Source organism: Camelus bactrianus, chromosome 1 (assembly GCF_048773025.1).
Source record: "Camelus bactrianus isolate YW-2024 breed Bactrian camel chromosome 1, ASM4877302v1, whole genome shotgun sequence".
Taxonomy (NCBI): domain Eukaryota; kingdom Metazoa; phylum Chordata; class Mammalia; order Artiodactyla; family Camelidae; genus Camelus; species Camelus bactrianus.
In genome coordinates, this window is record NC_133539.1 from 58,205,358 (window position 1) to 58,222,856 (window position 17,499).

A 17,499-nucleotide genomic window follows, 5' to 3' on the forward strand; every position below is an offset into this window, starting at 1 on the left:
TTACACTTGTAAATAATCCATAAGTCAAAGAACAAATCACAAGGGAAATTAGAAAATATTCTGAACAGAATAAAAATAATCTTGGAAATTTGTATCTTGAAACATATGAGCTTGAAAGCTTCCTAAAACTTAAAAGACCTTGCTGATGAGAATGATAATGATACTAACAATTGTCACTTTTTAAAAAAATGAAGTATACAAAAATGTGTCAACATTTGGAAGATTTATGTAACTTAGTAAACCAATATTTTTCCAAATGGCCAATGAAAGTCATTCCAAAAGGTCCATTCCATGCAAAATGAACCAATGAGTTGTATCATAAGAGTATGAAGAGTTTATTGATTATAGGTTCAGATTCTATACTGCAACAAACAAATCTTTAAGAGACTATTTGTTGGTGGTAGAAACTACTTAAATTTGGTAGAGTATAAAAAAAAATCCAGTTGCTTAAAAAGGTTGCCAAATGCTCCTCTGTTTTTCAGCTAGCTGCACATTGTGTGAAGCAAGATGTTCTTCATATACTTCAAACCAACAAATTGCAACAGATTGAAGCAGATAGAAGAAACCAGCTGTCTTCTATTAAGCCAGACATTGAAGAGATAAGAATGTAAAACAATGTTACTACTCTCACAACATTGAAAAAAATTTTGAATATAATTATTTTCCAAAAAGTCATTTATGTTCACAATGAGTTTCTTTTATTTTTAATATATTAAATATTTAAAAATTTTACCAGTTTTCATGTTTAACTGCCCACCATTTTATGACAGATGGAAGAAAGCTTGAAACAATAAGTAGTAAGACAGCGACTGAATGAATTATAGTGGTAAAAATAAAACAACTTAGGTACCTTGATGTAAGAAGACGTGGTGCTCAGACAATTTTGAGATAAAAAATGATATAATCTTAATGAACTTGGTTGTTCATAACAGCTGTGTCTGTTCTAATCCAGAGAATTAACCACCATGATGTGAACTGACAGAAAACTCATTCAACAAAAAATATCAGATTTTAGAAGGGCTCAATTAGAATTCCTGCACATTACCAAAAGGCTGCCTTTTATATCCACACTTAATGAATAGGACACATGTCTGCACAGTGCTGTCATCCCTGGGCTGAGACAGAACAACTGATGGGGTTGGGTTAGAGATTCATCCAAGGCAGAGTGAGCAGATTCAGCACAGATGGAAGTCCTTCATCCTAGCTGTGGGGTCCTCACAGAGCAGAATGTATCCAGACCCTCTGCAGGCACACAGCTTAGCACTGTTAAAGCTTAGGGGGCAGACTGCTTAGGTTACTCTTTTCTTAGTTGTATAATTTCAGAAAAGGTTTACTTAACCTCTTTGTGCCTCATTTTTCTTAAAATAGGGATAATCATTAAGTCATAGGGCTATTGCGAGGATTATAAAGGTAAAGCACTTAGAAAAGCACCATGTATAAGTAGTTGATAAATATTACTATTCACAATGTTTCACCTAAAACATGGAGTAAAAAAGCACTAGTCTAATCTACAGGGTGGGTTGGGGTATGAGAAATATAATAAAATACTCTATGAGTAAACTGTGATATCTAAAAGGTTCAGGGTTAAAGATCCATAAAGTAATCACAATTAAGATTATTTAAAAATTCCCTCAAAATTATCATTTCCTCAAAATTATCATTTAAAGATAAATAAACAGTAGATTTGGTATAGGCTTTGGATTCAAAAAGCATCTACTGCATATTTTCAGAACCAGAGCATTTCTTTCATGGTTGTGAGGGAAAAAAATATCTTCAAGTAACAATTATGAGACAAGTGATGTTTTTCCTCTTTTAACAAAAAGAAAAATTTAAGTAAACATTAAAAATATTTTAATAAAGGGGGGTAGGTATAGCTTAATGGTATAATGCATGCTTAGCACGCACCAGATCCTGGGTTCAACCCCAGTACCTCCATTAAACAAAAAAAATTAATAAAGTAAAGTCACAAAGTATGGACAGCTGTTATTATGAAAACTCTGAAAATACCAGCATCTAAACCTTGACTCAAAGTGAAAAAGAAAAATAGAAGCTGAACAGAAAATGAATCAAGAGTCCAATGACTATCAGCCTGTGTGAGAGCCAAGTCCATAGTGAGGTGCCCAGCGGGAGAGGAGTTGGGGGATCGGCCTGCTGTAATGGCAAAGTGCTTTTCTCCACAGAGGGTCAGAGGCAGGATGAATGACCCTGCAGCCCTGACCTGATTGTGGGCAAGGCAGAGCCATTCAAACGGCTTCCTGGGACTACTTCCATTCCCGGCCCATGCCTAAGACACATGGAAACCAGAGCAGGGAGTTTGCAAAATCACCCCACAAAATGAAGTGGCAGTTTGAGGTAGGAAACACTTTGAAAAGAGGATATGGTAGCCTGCAAACTGCTGTCAGTTACGTTAAGACATGGCAAAGAACTTCCGTGTTCCGCAAGCAGCCCCCTACTCCCGCAGGACTGCTACAGTCAAATACTGGGAGCCCAGCACTCTCTGTTCCGGGGGCATAAACCTGTACTGAACCCCCCAGAGCAGGGAGAGGCGGCAGGAGCAGCCGGGAAGGCTTCTAGGAGTCTAGGAACTTTTTCATGAAGTCAGCTTTGTACCTCCGTCTGCCTCATGGACAGAAAAAGAGCTCAGATTTAGGTCAGGAGAAAATGAAGCTGTACACACAACCTATGTGTCTGATATACTCCAGATCAGCTCAGGCGCTGTTGAAAGGCAAAGGAGAGAGTGTGTAGGAAGTTTGGTGAGTAGGGAAATAATGAGAAGGCTGCTTATCCTTGTGAGCTGAACATTACACTTTCTAGGAGTAAACCTTTGGGCTTGAGTGGAAAGGATACTCAAGACTCAGGGTGACTACAGTTTTTCTTCCTTCTTTTTTCCTTTTTTTTTTTTTTTTTTTTTGGTGACTACTTCTAAGAGGAAAAGAGTGAGGAAAAAGGTACTAGGGAGATTCTAATTTGTGATCTTTTCTTAAGAACAAGTTATTACCATGATTAAAAGGAATGTATTGACTTACCTGGAAAACATCTGTCTTGTCTTCAAATAGATTGACAAAATACTTATAGTCAGCATAAGCCCAGAATTTGGAATGATCATAGTCTCTAAATGGTCCAGAAATACTAGACTGGTCACAGTTCCAGGTCAGAAACTCTTCAAGTGTTGCTTCTACATAACTACATGTGGTTTCAAACTGAGGAACTGCAATGTAAGAGAACCCAGCTTTAAATGTATACTGAACATAGTTTCCAAGTATCATTTTTTAAATGAAGATAATTTCAACCAGTAAATGTTAACTATTACTTAACACTAATTAGAAATTAATTATGTACTTGCTAGATAATTAGAACCATTTACAACATAATACTCAAGATTAAATACAAAAATAAAAAACACAGTTTTAACCTTAAGATTAAAAACTACCCTTACTATAGCCTGATGCAATAATCCAGTGGAACACTTTAGTTTATAAATTCTCTAAGACTTTTTCAGGGGTCTGTGATGTCTCAACTATTTCATAATAATACTATGACAGTATTAGCCTTTTTCATGCTATTCTCTCACAAGAGTACAGTGGAGTTTTCCAGAGGGTACATGACATGTGTTGATGTCACTGCTCTGATGGCTAATGGAATATGTGCTTATGTTCTCATATTTTTAAATGTCTGTAAACAAAGAGTGTTGCTCACCAACCATTTCTACAAGGCTTAGATTGTAACCCACTGCAGTCACTGCATTCTGAGAGGAAATTAAGAAAACAGAGGATGAAGCTGGATGAAACAGGATGAAGCACTCTCTGCCTCAGAGAGAAAATTTTTTTAAACTTTTTTTTATTGATTTATAATCATTTTACAATGTTTCAGAGAGAAGAAATTAAGATGATAACAGGATGCTCTGTGCTTTGGACAAACAGGCCTCTTAGACAGTTAGATGTGTATCTCTGGAAGAATATCAGCAACCCCAGATTCTTGCATCTTTCCAAAGAAAAGCACTAAAATCAGTAACTCGAGATATCTGTTATTTGTGACTAGCAGTAATCTTTTACCAAGATGTATGCTTTATTGCACATATTTCCTAGCCAGAAATCACATATACACTGGCTTCTTCCTTACTCTTTTGGAGCAGTTATCTCAGAGCTCCTAAGAGGTTGTCTCCTGGGCTATAGTCCTCATTAAGACCCCGAATAAAACTTAAACTCACTGCTCTCATGCTGAGCGCTTTTCTTTAAGTAGACATGTCCCAGTTTTAGTTTCTAACATAGGTTAGCACCACTAGATATAACCCACGTCAACAAAAGCTCATTGAGGTACTTGAATAGTTTTTAAGTGTAAAAGAATCCTGAGACCAAAATGTTTGAGAACCACTTCTTCAAATTTAAAAAAAAAGCAACAACAAAAATCTGTCTTTTGAAAATTTCAATTTTGTACTGCACATTTATTATACAAAGCTCCTCAGAATCATTAAGTGGATGATGGCAATTTAAAGTCTGTTCATTTATTCACGAATTCATTTATTTCAGAATCATTTATTAAGTACCTAATTTGTAACTAACATTGTGCTCAGGCTTGTGAAAACATAAAAGAAATAGATAATACTCTTGAATTTAGAATATATTTAGACAAAGATAAAGCTTTTAATCAGAATAGCAGGGAAGTTGAGGCATTATATAACCAGATGTAAATTTTTGTATCACAGACACATAGGAAAAGGTAAAGACCACCAGAGATGAGGGTTGATTAAGAAAGCTTGGAGAAGAGTCTGCTGTCTGTCCATAGTGGTTTGTTATGTGTTATTATGGGTATGACTCATTTATACAAGAACTATTCTTCTAAATAGTGATGAAATGAAGTTTTTTAACTAAAAAAAAATTGGGGGGGTGGAGGAGGTTATTAGGTTTACCTATTTATTTTTAGAGGAGGTATTGGGGATTGAACCCAGGACTTTGTGTATGCTATGCATATGCTCTACCACTTGAGCTATACCCTCCCCCAAAATGAACTTTTTCCTTTGCAATTAGCAGAATACTGTAAATGCACATTGGGATGTTAATATTCAAGAAATCTGATTACGATCTCTTTTGTAAAGCATGAAATCAAGAGTAGATATAGGTCTAACACATGTAAGTCAGCACATGACACACAGCAGATGCTCAGTAAAAGGCACTATTTATTGGTAGTACTTATTATTCGTTCTTATATTTACCTGAGGCACTTTAAAAGTTAGCTGAATTAGTAGCACGAGGAGCTGGGTATTCAAACTCTTCCTTCGATAGCTTTTATCTTTTCCTTTCATTTCTGCCTGAACTGTTTAGGATTATCCCAATCACCTTTCCCTCTCCTCTATCCTAAAACCTCAGAAAGGCAGAGAAGTAAGAGAGGCGAGGGTGTATGTCACCCTTAATTCATCTACTTCATCAACTTGTCACTTGACTTTGAGAAGTAGGAAAACTTTATTAGGGTACATTTATCTAAAAGATTAAAATCTGAGTATTTAAGAACTATTAAAATTTGGTAATTTTTGAGAAGCATTTAGAACAATGGCTGGCACATAGTACCCCATCAATATCCATAAGTTCTTAATATCATTATCATCAAGAATTTACCAAAACAGCATAGGAATACGTATTTTCTTAACAAAACAAAAACCCATTTAGCAAGAAAGATGCATGGTGCTGGGAAATACGAGTCATTTCCAAATCATTTCAGTAAGCTGCAGTGTGAGCCTGGAGACATTCCACTGTCTTATGAGCTTTCACTTCATAGAAGTCAACTGATCTAACTTAATACTAAAGCCATTACTTGAGCCACCTGCCCCTGGGGTGAACTGAATAGGAATTTTCAGTTAAGGCCAGTTTTCACAGGCATGTCTCCATTGCAGCTCATCAGAAGGCTTCATTTTCTGTCACAGCAAGTTCTGTACTTTAAAAAACGAAAATCTAAAAATGCAAAAAACTATACGTGAGAAATGTTACTGTCATGGGAAAATTACAATGAACGGGATGAATGAAAATGACAGACTTTTTCATTTACACAGTGATTTCAAAATAGAATCTTTTCACTCCTTCCTGGTAATAGCAGCACCAAAGGCACGATTTTCATTCTGTTATCATGACAGTTTCGTCCTTGGTAGCATACTTGTTTTTCTTAGCTTACTCTATGCAATGGGATTGTTCCTTTCTGACTTGATTATTATTGTTCTTCCATTTAACACCGAAGTAGCCTAGGCAGCTGCAACTTTCACCCTGCTTACTGTCAAAGCGTTAGGTAAGAAGAAGCTCAACTGAGTTCAGGATTTGGAAACTGGATAAACTGAATTTGTTGTTATCTCTTTTAAAAGGGAGTCCTAAAATATTTTTTTCACAGCAGAGAAACAAATATTTCTCCATTTTCTTAGAATTCATCATTTCATAAGCAAGAAACACTGCATAGAATCTGGGTACTGAGTATGACTTTTGATGGTCACTCCACTCCTTATCTACAAATGTTTAGGTTTATTTCTACATCTGTTTGCCAAATTTCTGCCAGCTGAGTTAACAGTGTTGTCACTGAGAACATATGCTGGCAAATGAATTTGATCCAAAATGGTTTCAAAGAGCTATGTGATGTCATTATCTGCTTCCTAAAATAAACTAAGAGATACATTACCGTCAAATACACCAGTTATTAATACTGTTATTTCAGGCATTCTAGAAAAATTCCAACCAAGACTAAAAACAGAAATAAGAAATATGCTCCACAGAAAAGAAACAAAGTTGTCATTGTTTATAAGATCATATGCTGTCCTCCTAAAACACCCACAAGAATAAACTAAAAAACTATGTACCCTCTTAAGTGGCTAGATAAAAAATAAACTTACAAAAAATAAATGGCTTTGATTTATGTACCAACCACAGTTAGAAAAATATAATAGGCAAAAATACTTCCTTCATAACAGCTATAAAAATTTATAGTATTTTAGGAATTTATAGACTTACATGAAAATCTTTTTACTGAGATAAATTTGATAAGTGAAGATTACATGTTTTTGTGTAAGGAGATACAGTATTGTTACAAGGTAGATTCTTTCCAAATTACATGATTTATGGCACTGAATGAATTTTCATTTAAAATCCTGTTGATTAAAAAAAAAAGGTACAACCTAAAAGTTATGAGTTATGTTTTATTCAGGGATCTTACTGAGGAGTTTAGCCTGGGAGGCAGCCTCTCAGATTGCTCTGAGGCGACTGCTCCAAAGAGGTAAGGGAGGAATACATATATATCCTGAGTTTTTGCTGGGAATAAAACAGGATACATAAGAGCTTTTGCTGGGAATAAAACAAAACCATGTACTCAAACGTCAAAAGATTACTGCTAATTACAAGACAAAAACAACAACAACAGCAACAAAAAAACCCCAGACATCTCAAGTTAATGATGTTAGTGCTTTTCTATGACTGGGAAGATGCAAGAGTCTGGGCTCACTGAAATTTTTCCTTTGATATGCATCTTAACTGTCTAGGGCCAGGATCCTGTTTTTCTGCATTCTAAATTCTCCTCAGGGCACACTGTGGAGCTTTCCAAGTCAGTAGGGGAAAAAAAGGATTACTCACTAAATGGTACTGCAATAAAGATGTTATTTCTAACTTAACTATTCGGGAAAAAGTCAGTGAACACCTTTACCAAAATAAATACAGAATAGATAAAGAGTAAAATGTAAAAAAAAAAATCATTAAGCTATTGGAAGAAAATATTAGAACTTTTTTTATTGTCAAGATACAGAAGAAATTTCTAAATAAAATAAATAAGAATAAAAATACTGGTGAAACATTATTTGATTTTGCTATACAAAAGTATACAAACATGAAGCAAAATCAAAAGGCAAACAAAAAACTGGGAAACACATTAGTAACAAATACAGTATTCTTAATAGATAAAGAATTTATTTATTAAAAAAAACCCCTCCAAAACCTGAAACCCTAATAAGGATAAGTGAAAGAACAATTACCAAACAAAAATACAAATTATTAATAAACATTAACATGCATTTAACATCACCAGTGAAGAAACGTTAAAGTCATGAGACACCCATCTTTCAGCTATCGGTAAGATTTCTTTCAAACATAAATTTCAGTTTGGGCAAAAGAGTAACCAAACAGGCACCCTTGCATGTTCTGAAAGCAGAATAAATATAACCCACCCTTCTGCAAAGCATCTGGCCTTATGTATCAAAGGTCTTTCATTCTTTCACTCCACAGGCATCTGACTATCCATTAAGGAGCTCAGCCAACGATGAGACATGGACCTGGCGCTCACAAGGTTACCCTCTCCAGGGGAAGAGAGACTTTAAACTGCTAATTACTTACACAACTAACCATGTGATTATAACTGTGCTAAGTGTTACTAAGAAATACAAGGTGGTCTAAGATAACTTAATAATCATGCCTGATTTAGGGGGTAGGGCAGAGAGATGTGGTCAGGAAAGACTTCCATTAGAAAACGACATTTGAGCTAAGATCTGAAGGAAGCAGAGGGATTAACTAGGTAAGGCTGCGGTAGGGAGAAATGGGAAAAGAGAGATGAATGTCTAGACTGCATATGCAAAGGCCCTGAAGTAAGAAGCAAACCTCTCAAAATACAGAAACTGAAAAAAATGCTTGTTTGGCCTGAGCCCAGAAAGAGGAATTAAGCAGAGGAGGCAAATAGCTTTCTACACCATGACAAAAATTCTGGTCTTTAGCCTAAGGGTAGTGGGAAGCCATTTAAGAGTTTTAAACAGAGAAATAAGGCGGGATTTGTTTTTGGTTTTTTTGTTTTGTTTTGTTTTTTTAACCTGTCTCTGGTTTCAGTATAAAGAATGGCTGAGGTGGGAGGGCAGGGGTGTAGAAGGACTAGGGATAAGGTTACTGCAACTACGGAGGTGAGAGAGAGCAGGGTAATCCCCAGAAGAGGACTGCGGTGGAGAGAGAGAAGCAGAGGGCATAAGGCACCCAGTCACCAGACACCACTTAGAGAGGCCATCAGAATGACTCAGAGGTTTCTGGTTTAAGAAGCTTTGTGAAGAGTGCTGCTACTGGTGATAATGTTCATACCCTTTGACCCAGGCATTTTCCTAGGAAACTATCCCAGGGAAACAGCCAGAAACTTGGACAAGATTCCTTTTCAAACATGTTCACCCTTCAGTCTTACTTATAAATTTAAAACTTTTAAGCAATCTAAATAATCAACACAGAATTTTAAAAATAAATTACAACATTACCACACAATGGAATATTAGGTTGCCATTTAAAAGTCACATTTAATGTCAAGAGAAACTGCTCAGAATATATTAAGTTAAAAAAAAATCAGGCTATGATAATTAGTACCACTTCATTTTCAAAATACAAAAAGGTCCATATGGACATGTATCAAAATGTAAATAGTGATTACTTCTTAGTAATAGGACTGTTTTAAAATTTCTTTAGATCTTCCCATTTTTTCAATGTTCTCTAAAATGAGGAAGTTATATTTTTATTTTAAAATTATTTCTACCTCTAAATAACATTTGTTGAGATTTACCATGTGCTAGGCACTATTCTAACTGTTTAATGCATAGGAACACACACAATCTTGAAAATGTTTTTAAGATACAGAAAAGTTATCAAAGTTACAGCACAAACCAAAATCTGAACCCATGAAAGCTGATTTCAGAGTCAGCTCTCATACCACTACCTTATACTGCTTGTACAAGTACTACATTTATACTCAAAGAAGTAACTTGAAAAAGAGCAATTAAGACAACCCACATAATGGGAGAAAATATTTGCACATCATACATCTGATAAGTTATTTCCAGAATATATGAAGATCTTTTACCTCTTAGTAATAAAACAAAAACAAAACATGTATTTTAAAAAAAGCTCAATTAAAAAATAATCAAAGGCTCTGAACAGACATTTCTCCAAATTAGATACACAAATGGTCGGTAAGTCCATAAAAAGATGCTCGACATCATTAGTCACTAGGGAAATGCATATCAAAATTGTAATGAGATGACACTTCACACCCACCAGGATGGCTAGAATAAAAATTGGAATAAACATTGGCAAGGATGTAGAGAAAGCAGAACCCTTATACACTGGGGTGGGAATGTAAAATGGTCTAGCTTTTTTGGATTTTTGGAAAACAGTTTGGCAGTTCCTCAAAAGCTTAAAGAGAGTTGCCATATGACTCGACAGTTCCATTTCTAGGTTTAACCCAAGAGAAATGAAAACATATGTCCACATAAGAACTTGTACACAAGTGTTCACAGTAGCATTATTCATAATAGCTCCAAAGTGGAAATAACCCAAATGTCCATCCACTGCTGAATGGATAAACAGTTTGCTGATCTATACAATGGAATATTATTCAGCAAGAAAAAGTACAGATATATGCTACATGAAAAAAGCTAGTCACAAGAGGCTACAACTGTATGATTCCATTTATATGATATGTCCAGAATAGGCAAATCCATAAAAACAGAAAGTAGCTTAGTGGTTGCCAGGGGCTGGGAGTAAGGCAGAATGGAGAGTGACTTCCTAAGGAGAACTAGGCTTCCTTACTGGGTGATAAAATGTTCTGGAATTAGATGGTGGTGTTGGTTGCACAATATGGTGAATATGCAAAAATCACTGAATTGTATACTTTAAAGTGGTGAATTTTATGTGATACGAATTTTGTCTGAATTTTTAAAAAGAACAAATGATCTTTAGTAAAAACTCAGAGCAGCTGCTCACAACCACAGAGACTTTTTACTTCCTTTCTCTTTTATGCTGGAGTATTAACTTTAAAATGTCAAATTACTGTACCTCCACTATAAAACAGGGTCTTAGCAATACCATTCTGAACAGGTTTGAAGAAGACTGAGAGTTAATATGTATAAAGCATAATAGCTCTTGGTAGCTCTCAACAGCTATTAGTCTTAGTAATGTATTTGTAGTCTAACCAGGAGGTGAAAACAATTAAAATTTCCATTTCTCTCCAAATTATTGTTTAAGACACTTCAATGAGTGGATGATTTACTTGACTAAGATTAAGAAGAAAAAAGCACAAGCTGATTGTTACGTGGCTGCTACTGGTCTAGCATTTAATTTAAAAATACAACATACATTTTGGTCTGTGAGTAGAATGAGATGCCAAAGAGTTTCAGGTCTACTAATCCTGGTCTACCTGTCACTAGAGTACAAGGTGGGGTCTAGACACCAAAAACTAAACAACTATATGAGATATACTTGAAGATCAATGTGAGATAAAGAAGTCTGGAGAAGCTGGAAGAGAAACTGGGTAATCTTCTAGTTCCTTCTGAGTTATTAATAGATATTCATAGAGCCACTTCACAGCAATGTCTAAAACAGTAAGAATTTCTTGACTACCAAACTCACCCATATTTAAATACAAGTTGAACACATATTCTGAAGACCATTCATGACAATGGTCACAGACTCCTTTAGACTAGAAACAGCACTGTTTCTTTCCTAAAATTAACCATTTTTAGAGTTAACAGTAATTGTTTTATCTGACTGTAAAGCAAAAAAATCAAACAGTTACAAGTCTTCAGGGAAAAAGAGCTGGCAAAATCTAATTGCTTAAGATGATGAAAAAAACAGCTTTACATATGTTTCACATTTATGCAGTACAGCAGAGGTCAGGCAGCTGATAAAGCATAGAGAGAAAATTACACCAAGACTAAGCACTATAAATAGCATGCCTGAAGCCACAAATAAAAGGACACATTCTACATGAGTCAGAAGTGGAAGGGACTGTTAGATTAGTATTGGTCTTTTTCAGTCACATGGGAACATAAATAATAGCACATTAACAAATATTTGTTAAGTGTCTACCATCATCAATGAACTGTGATACATCAACAAATGCATTTTACATGGGATTATAAATCATAGGTTGTTTAGTCTAAAAAACTTTTTTAACTGTCCTTCCAAAACTTTCAGTAAAATTTTCCTATCTGTAAATGGTCAAAAAGAGGATTAGAAGTAAAGGATTCACTAGAGATAAAGAAACCCTGGCTGAAATTATGGGAATGCCATTAAAGAGACATGATGATGTCAATTTGCAGTCCTACCTGGATCCGTGCTCGTCATTCCCATCCTGAATCGTATCTGTTTGCCATGAAGGACCTCAGAAAGATGCTTTGCAGTCCAGTGTCGTGCAGGCCAATCAAAAACCATATTACAAAAGACTGCAGGCTGTTGTAAAGACATTATAATTTCTTTTGCTTTCTCTGGTGTAAAAGGTTTGACACATTTACCTGGAGGGAGAAATAAATAAAGCAATAGATAAATAACTAAAAAGTTATTTCATATAATATGAAGAATAAATAGCTAATATCATTTCTATTACGGCAATTCTTTCTGGGTAACTGTACTGCATTTACACTTCACTTACTACTGTTACATTTGGCCTCAGAGAGCCAGAATTCTTCAATGTTTTCTCAAATATTGAAATTTAAATGTTAGAAAATATTTACAATTTTCAGTGTCAAAAATGTTTCTTTAACAAGGGTTTCCAAGTAGTTAACATAAATTTTTGAAGATGTAACTTTTTGAAAATATTATGTCCTAAATTGAGGATTATGTACGAGATGCTAATGGGAACTACTCTTGAACAGTGAGAGTTGCTGAAGTCAGCAACAATCCTACTTGATGTGTCACATGTTTATACCAAAAAGATTACAGAGTTAATGTAAGTCAATGTGGGGGCGGGGATTATTTTTATTGCCAGATTTTAAAAGATAAAAGATGTACTAGGGTGGATATAAGTGTTAATCCTTGGCTTTGACTGAGTCTATAAACAGTATAGGGGACATGTACAAACTGACACCATGACTCACTGCAGACTTCAGTAAGTTTCAGTCACAGAATGTTAATACCAGATAGGCTAGTAAAGATTAATATTTATTAAATAAAAGAACAAATAAGTTTCTCTTTAAAGATACCTTAAGATGGAAGTTTTTGGGGAAAGTTAAAAAATGCTTCATATGCTGACACCCAAAACACATACTTACGATTTTCTACAACAATCAGCTAAACCCTCTATTTCAGTTACCTAATCTGTAATTACACTTTAAAAAATTAAGAAAAGCTCATGAATAATCCAACTCCTCCCATTATCCAACTCTCTTCTAAACTTTCTGATAAAAGGAAGAGGGATGGGGAAGGACTCAATGAAGAACTAGAGTAATTTCTATTTGTGTGAATGTAAAGCTTGTTTATAAAGAAAATAAAATTTTAAGTCAGTTTGACCTCCTTTCTCAGACAAGGGCAAAACTCAGACTCCTCTCCTAAATCAGCAGTGAAAGCAAGCAGGCTCTAAGCCCTCAGCAACTGACATCTGAGAACAGTCTATCCCCTTCTGCAGTCAGGGCTCCCACGCGAGGAGATCAGTGTGGGTGCTTCCAGGTAAAGGACAGGTTCAAGAGCTGGGGTCTACATGCAGTGAGGAAGACAGAAGGCACCCTCAGGTCTCTATGTAAAAGAAGCCCCAAGTTTATCTGTAAGTGACCTTTAACTGCTGAAGAGCTCTGTTAAGGAAAACAGGCTGTGACCAGGAATTTTTTTTAAAAAGTCTTAACTCATGCCAGCCTATAAATATAAGTGCAGGGTTACCTAGATTGCAATGCACCAAATCTTCCTGGACTTAGAGTGTCTAGATTCCCTGTGTATGAAAATGGACAAGCCACATTTTTTACCATATATTTTTAAAGTTTTGCTAGACTATGAAAAGCTACAATACATTCATAATACCTGTTGTTTGTGACATACGAATTAGAACTATCCTTTGGAAAATAACGGGGAAAATGAAGTTGAAGTCTAAGAGAACCACCCATTAACCTAATAATTCATGCTATAGGAATTTGCTTTTAACAAAATAATTCATCATAAGCCATATACATATTCATATATATTATATACATGTACACACATATGCATAAAATATCTATTACAATTTTTAAAAACCTGAAAATATAAACAGCCTAATGTCTAAAAGTAGAAAAATAATTTACCAAATATTTCTCCCATGGTCCAGTGCCCTGGTAATTCTATTCATTAACAATATAAACAAACAAACAAACAAATAAATAAATAAAAGTGGGGGCTCTGTAGAAATGTGTGGAGCTGCAGGGACTGGAACTGACTTACAGAGCTACTGCAACAGCCAATAGACACGTGTGATAATGCTGCCCTGAACAGCAAGGGTGGCAGTGAGAAGGGTGGAGACAGCAGGGATGAGAAATACTAGAAGAATAATATCACAGACTATTATGACCAAAGAAATGTGGGGTGCGAGGCAGATGAAACTATAAGGAGGATTGAGGTTTTCAGACTTTGTGACTTGCTGGAGAGAGAAGTTAGGAGCAATAGCTCATTCTGTTGGGAAGATGAGGGTTTGGTTTTGAACAACATCATCATAACAACACCATATAGTTACTTGCATAAGGCTTTACAGTTTGCCACACACTTTTACATGCATTAAAAGTGATCATCTGATCCTCTAAGAAGCCTGTAAAACACAGGTAGAGAAGGTACTTTATTTCCTTTATCCAAATGAAGAAACAGAAGCTCAGATGTGAAAGGTCAAAATACCAGTGATGAACTGGACTATAGGTCAGGTTGCCTGATTCCAAGTCCAGTGCTCTTTCCATACCACATAATCCTGCCCCCAGAGAATTAAAGCTACAGGACTTACACTAGTACTAAAAACTCAGGAGAGACAGTATAACCTGAAAAGACAAGTAGGTGCAGGGACACTGTAGATGGATTCTTAGATAATAAATCCATGTGTGCTGCTGGGGAGAGAAGAATCCTCTGGCCTGTGCCTATGTTTGTGTGAATGGTTGGGGGAGTAGTCAACACCTGTACTGAAGACTGCTAGCTGACTACCTTACTCAGTCCCTGTTCCCTTATTCCTTACTAACAGAACTTTGGGCAATGAGAGTGGCTGGAAAAATTACACTTCCTAGATTCCTTTGCAGATAGGAGTGGCCACAGACACATCTGGAAGTTGCTGAGTCAGCCTTTTTGCCCTATTCCTCTCAAATATTCTGCCTGGGAAACAGACATCATGGTTAGCCATCTTGAGACACAAAAGAAAGTTCCAGGAAATTGCAAACACCGACTGAAAGAATGCAAAGATGTCCATCTTCGTGCCACTGAACCAACACCTGAATCCTTTCACATAATAAACTAACTCTTCTAGGCAGGACTGTGACATTAGTTCATAACTGGTGTAATGACTTCTGAGGCTATCGCTTTCAGGGACAACCATATTCTCACCAGAGAGTGCTCTGTGGCTTACGCGGGATGAATCACAGCTGGTGTGACCCACTGTAACATTCTTTCAGTTCTAAGGCTGTAAAATATTCAAACTTTGAACATTTTGCTTCTAGAATTTAAAGGGCAGAGAAGAATAGAAGCACCAGTCCTTTGGGGGTGAGGATTTATCAGTTCGGCTTATCTTAAACCAGAGCCAATAGACCACATGGTTGTGAATGTTCCCCAAATTGTCCTCATATTTGGGTAAAGTATGTCAAGCCACCCTTCCACAACTAAATATATGGACATTAGTGACACCTGAATAGTGTTCTGACCGAAGAGCTTCAAAGAAATAAATATTTTTTCCTCTAACATAATATTAAAATTTTTTTAAGTATTTAATGATCTGATGGAAAAATCCCAGATATCCCAGAGGTTATTTAATCGGAGACCCTAAAAACTAAAATTTGCTGAGAAAGCACCGGAACCAGTGATTGGAATACACTAAATGCTCAAACATTTGCTAAATGAATGAAAAGTGCTATAAAGCGCAGGCAGAACAGATCAGGAGGATGCTCACCACAACAGGAAATTAACATGTTTACAGAATTTCAGGCCAGCAGTGGAATAAAACAATCAGCTGGTTGTAAGATAAAACTAATTTGGTTTCTGATAGTTTAATCAACAATGAACTGGGCTATTAAATTAAGAAATTTAAGTGTTAGAATTTCCTTTAAAGAAAATGCAATCTACATTGTATTAATTAAATAGCCTAGGAGTGCACCCAATCATTCCATGCCAGGGATATGTGCAAAGAGCTATAAAAGTTCTGAAGCAACCTCAAAAGCCTTTAAAGGATAAGTGTATTTAGGTCTGAACTTGCAGCAAGCAGCAATTTCTAATTAGATGACTTAGAAACTGCTGAAAAAACAGATCAGTGATCTAGGTGTTGCACAATAATCTTTTCTCCTTCTAAATGTAGTACGTTATTCAGACAATTTATTATAGCTTTGGCTACAACTAATTCTTTGGAGATACTGAAACACCATCAAAAAGCAATTTGCCTTTTTCTCAGTTATTTTTTCTTTAATTAATGTAAAGTACAAGATAATTTGAAACTTTACTTCTCTGAATTTACTAGCAATCTGGATTCAGTTAATTAATATCTGGCTTGGATCTGTATGTGATTTAGAATTCAAGACAAGAATAAGGAAAATTTAGCTAGTTTCCAGAACACTCTCCCAATATTGACAGAATACAACAAAGATCCTGAAATTGACATTAACTCACTTCTTCATGTCAGGTACAATTTTAATAACTATTAATTTTAAATTTAATAGTTTTTTTCATTTTATTTAAAAATTTTCAGAAGGTGACATAAGAGTAAGCCACAAGTTACAATACAGTGATACAGTATGAACAAAACAAATTGGGTCCGAGCATGGTGAGCTTATTTCTAAACGTATACATGTAGGCCTATGATGCCTTCATCAATCTGAGGACTCCTGTATATACACACAAGAAATTTTATGGAGACTCATCTATCATCTGGAATGATAGGTATCAGGGTGAAAAATAATGAACATTTAGGCCATGTCAAAAAAACACTGATGGAATTCTGCAAGTACTACTTAGCAAAATGACTGTGTTCATAGTGAAGACGGAATGGTAACACTTATAGCAAAGATGATTTTTCATTTTATAGACACTATTTTAATATGTCAATGCAAACTAAGACAACTCTCCTGAAAGTTAGTATAAAGCTTAAATAAAATGATGAATTGTCATAAACTCTTTGAATTTCAAGATCTAGAAGGTGGTGCCAATGAAAAAAACACAAAGTGTTGAGGCTTATGACCGGACCTTGCCAATACCAGTGCATGGTGTGGTGGTGAACACCAGGCAGGTTCAGTCTGGGGACCAGCGACAGTTCCACACTGAACGTTTACCATCCTCTTCTTCCCATCTTCTTACCCTGATAACTCCTGCCCAGTTAACCCAGAAAATTGTCTTCTCCTCCTCACATTAATCCACTTATGAGCCAGAAAATGACTCATAAACAATGCTTCTAAGTTCCTAAACCTAAAGCAAGGAAACGTAAATCTGTATTTTAAGTCAAGTTAATACTCGAAAGATTGATGTCTCAAAGACTAGCCCTAACTTTAAAATGCTCCAGAGTACCTCCAAAATGTCTAACAAAACGGTCCCACTTCTTCAGCCTCCACTA

General features: G+C 35.7%; 1 protein-coding gene across 3 annotated transcripts in view; it reads right to left on the reverse strand.

Moving 5' to 3' along the window:
* HSPBAP1 (HSPB1 associated protein 1) overlaps positions 1–17,499 on the reverse strand; it is a 47,739-nt gene that overhangs the window by 25,054 nt on the left and 5,186 nt on the right. For all 3 annotated transcript variants that reach the window (XM_074364709.1, XM_074364726.1, XM_074364715.1), the window contains exons 4-5: positions 12,083–12,268; positions 3,027–3,208 (exon numbers count right to left, since the gene is read on the reverse strand). In XM_074364709.1, the coding sequence (XP_074220810.1) occupies positions 3,027–3,208; positions 12,083–12,268 (368 nt within the window). The remainder of the gene's footprint in view (positions 1–3,026; positions 3,209–12,082; positions 12,269–17,499) is intronic.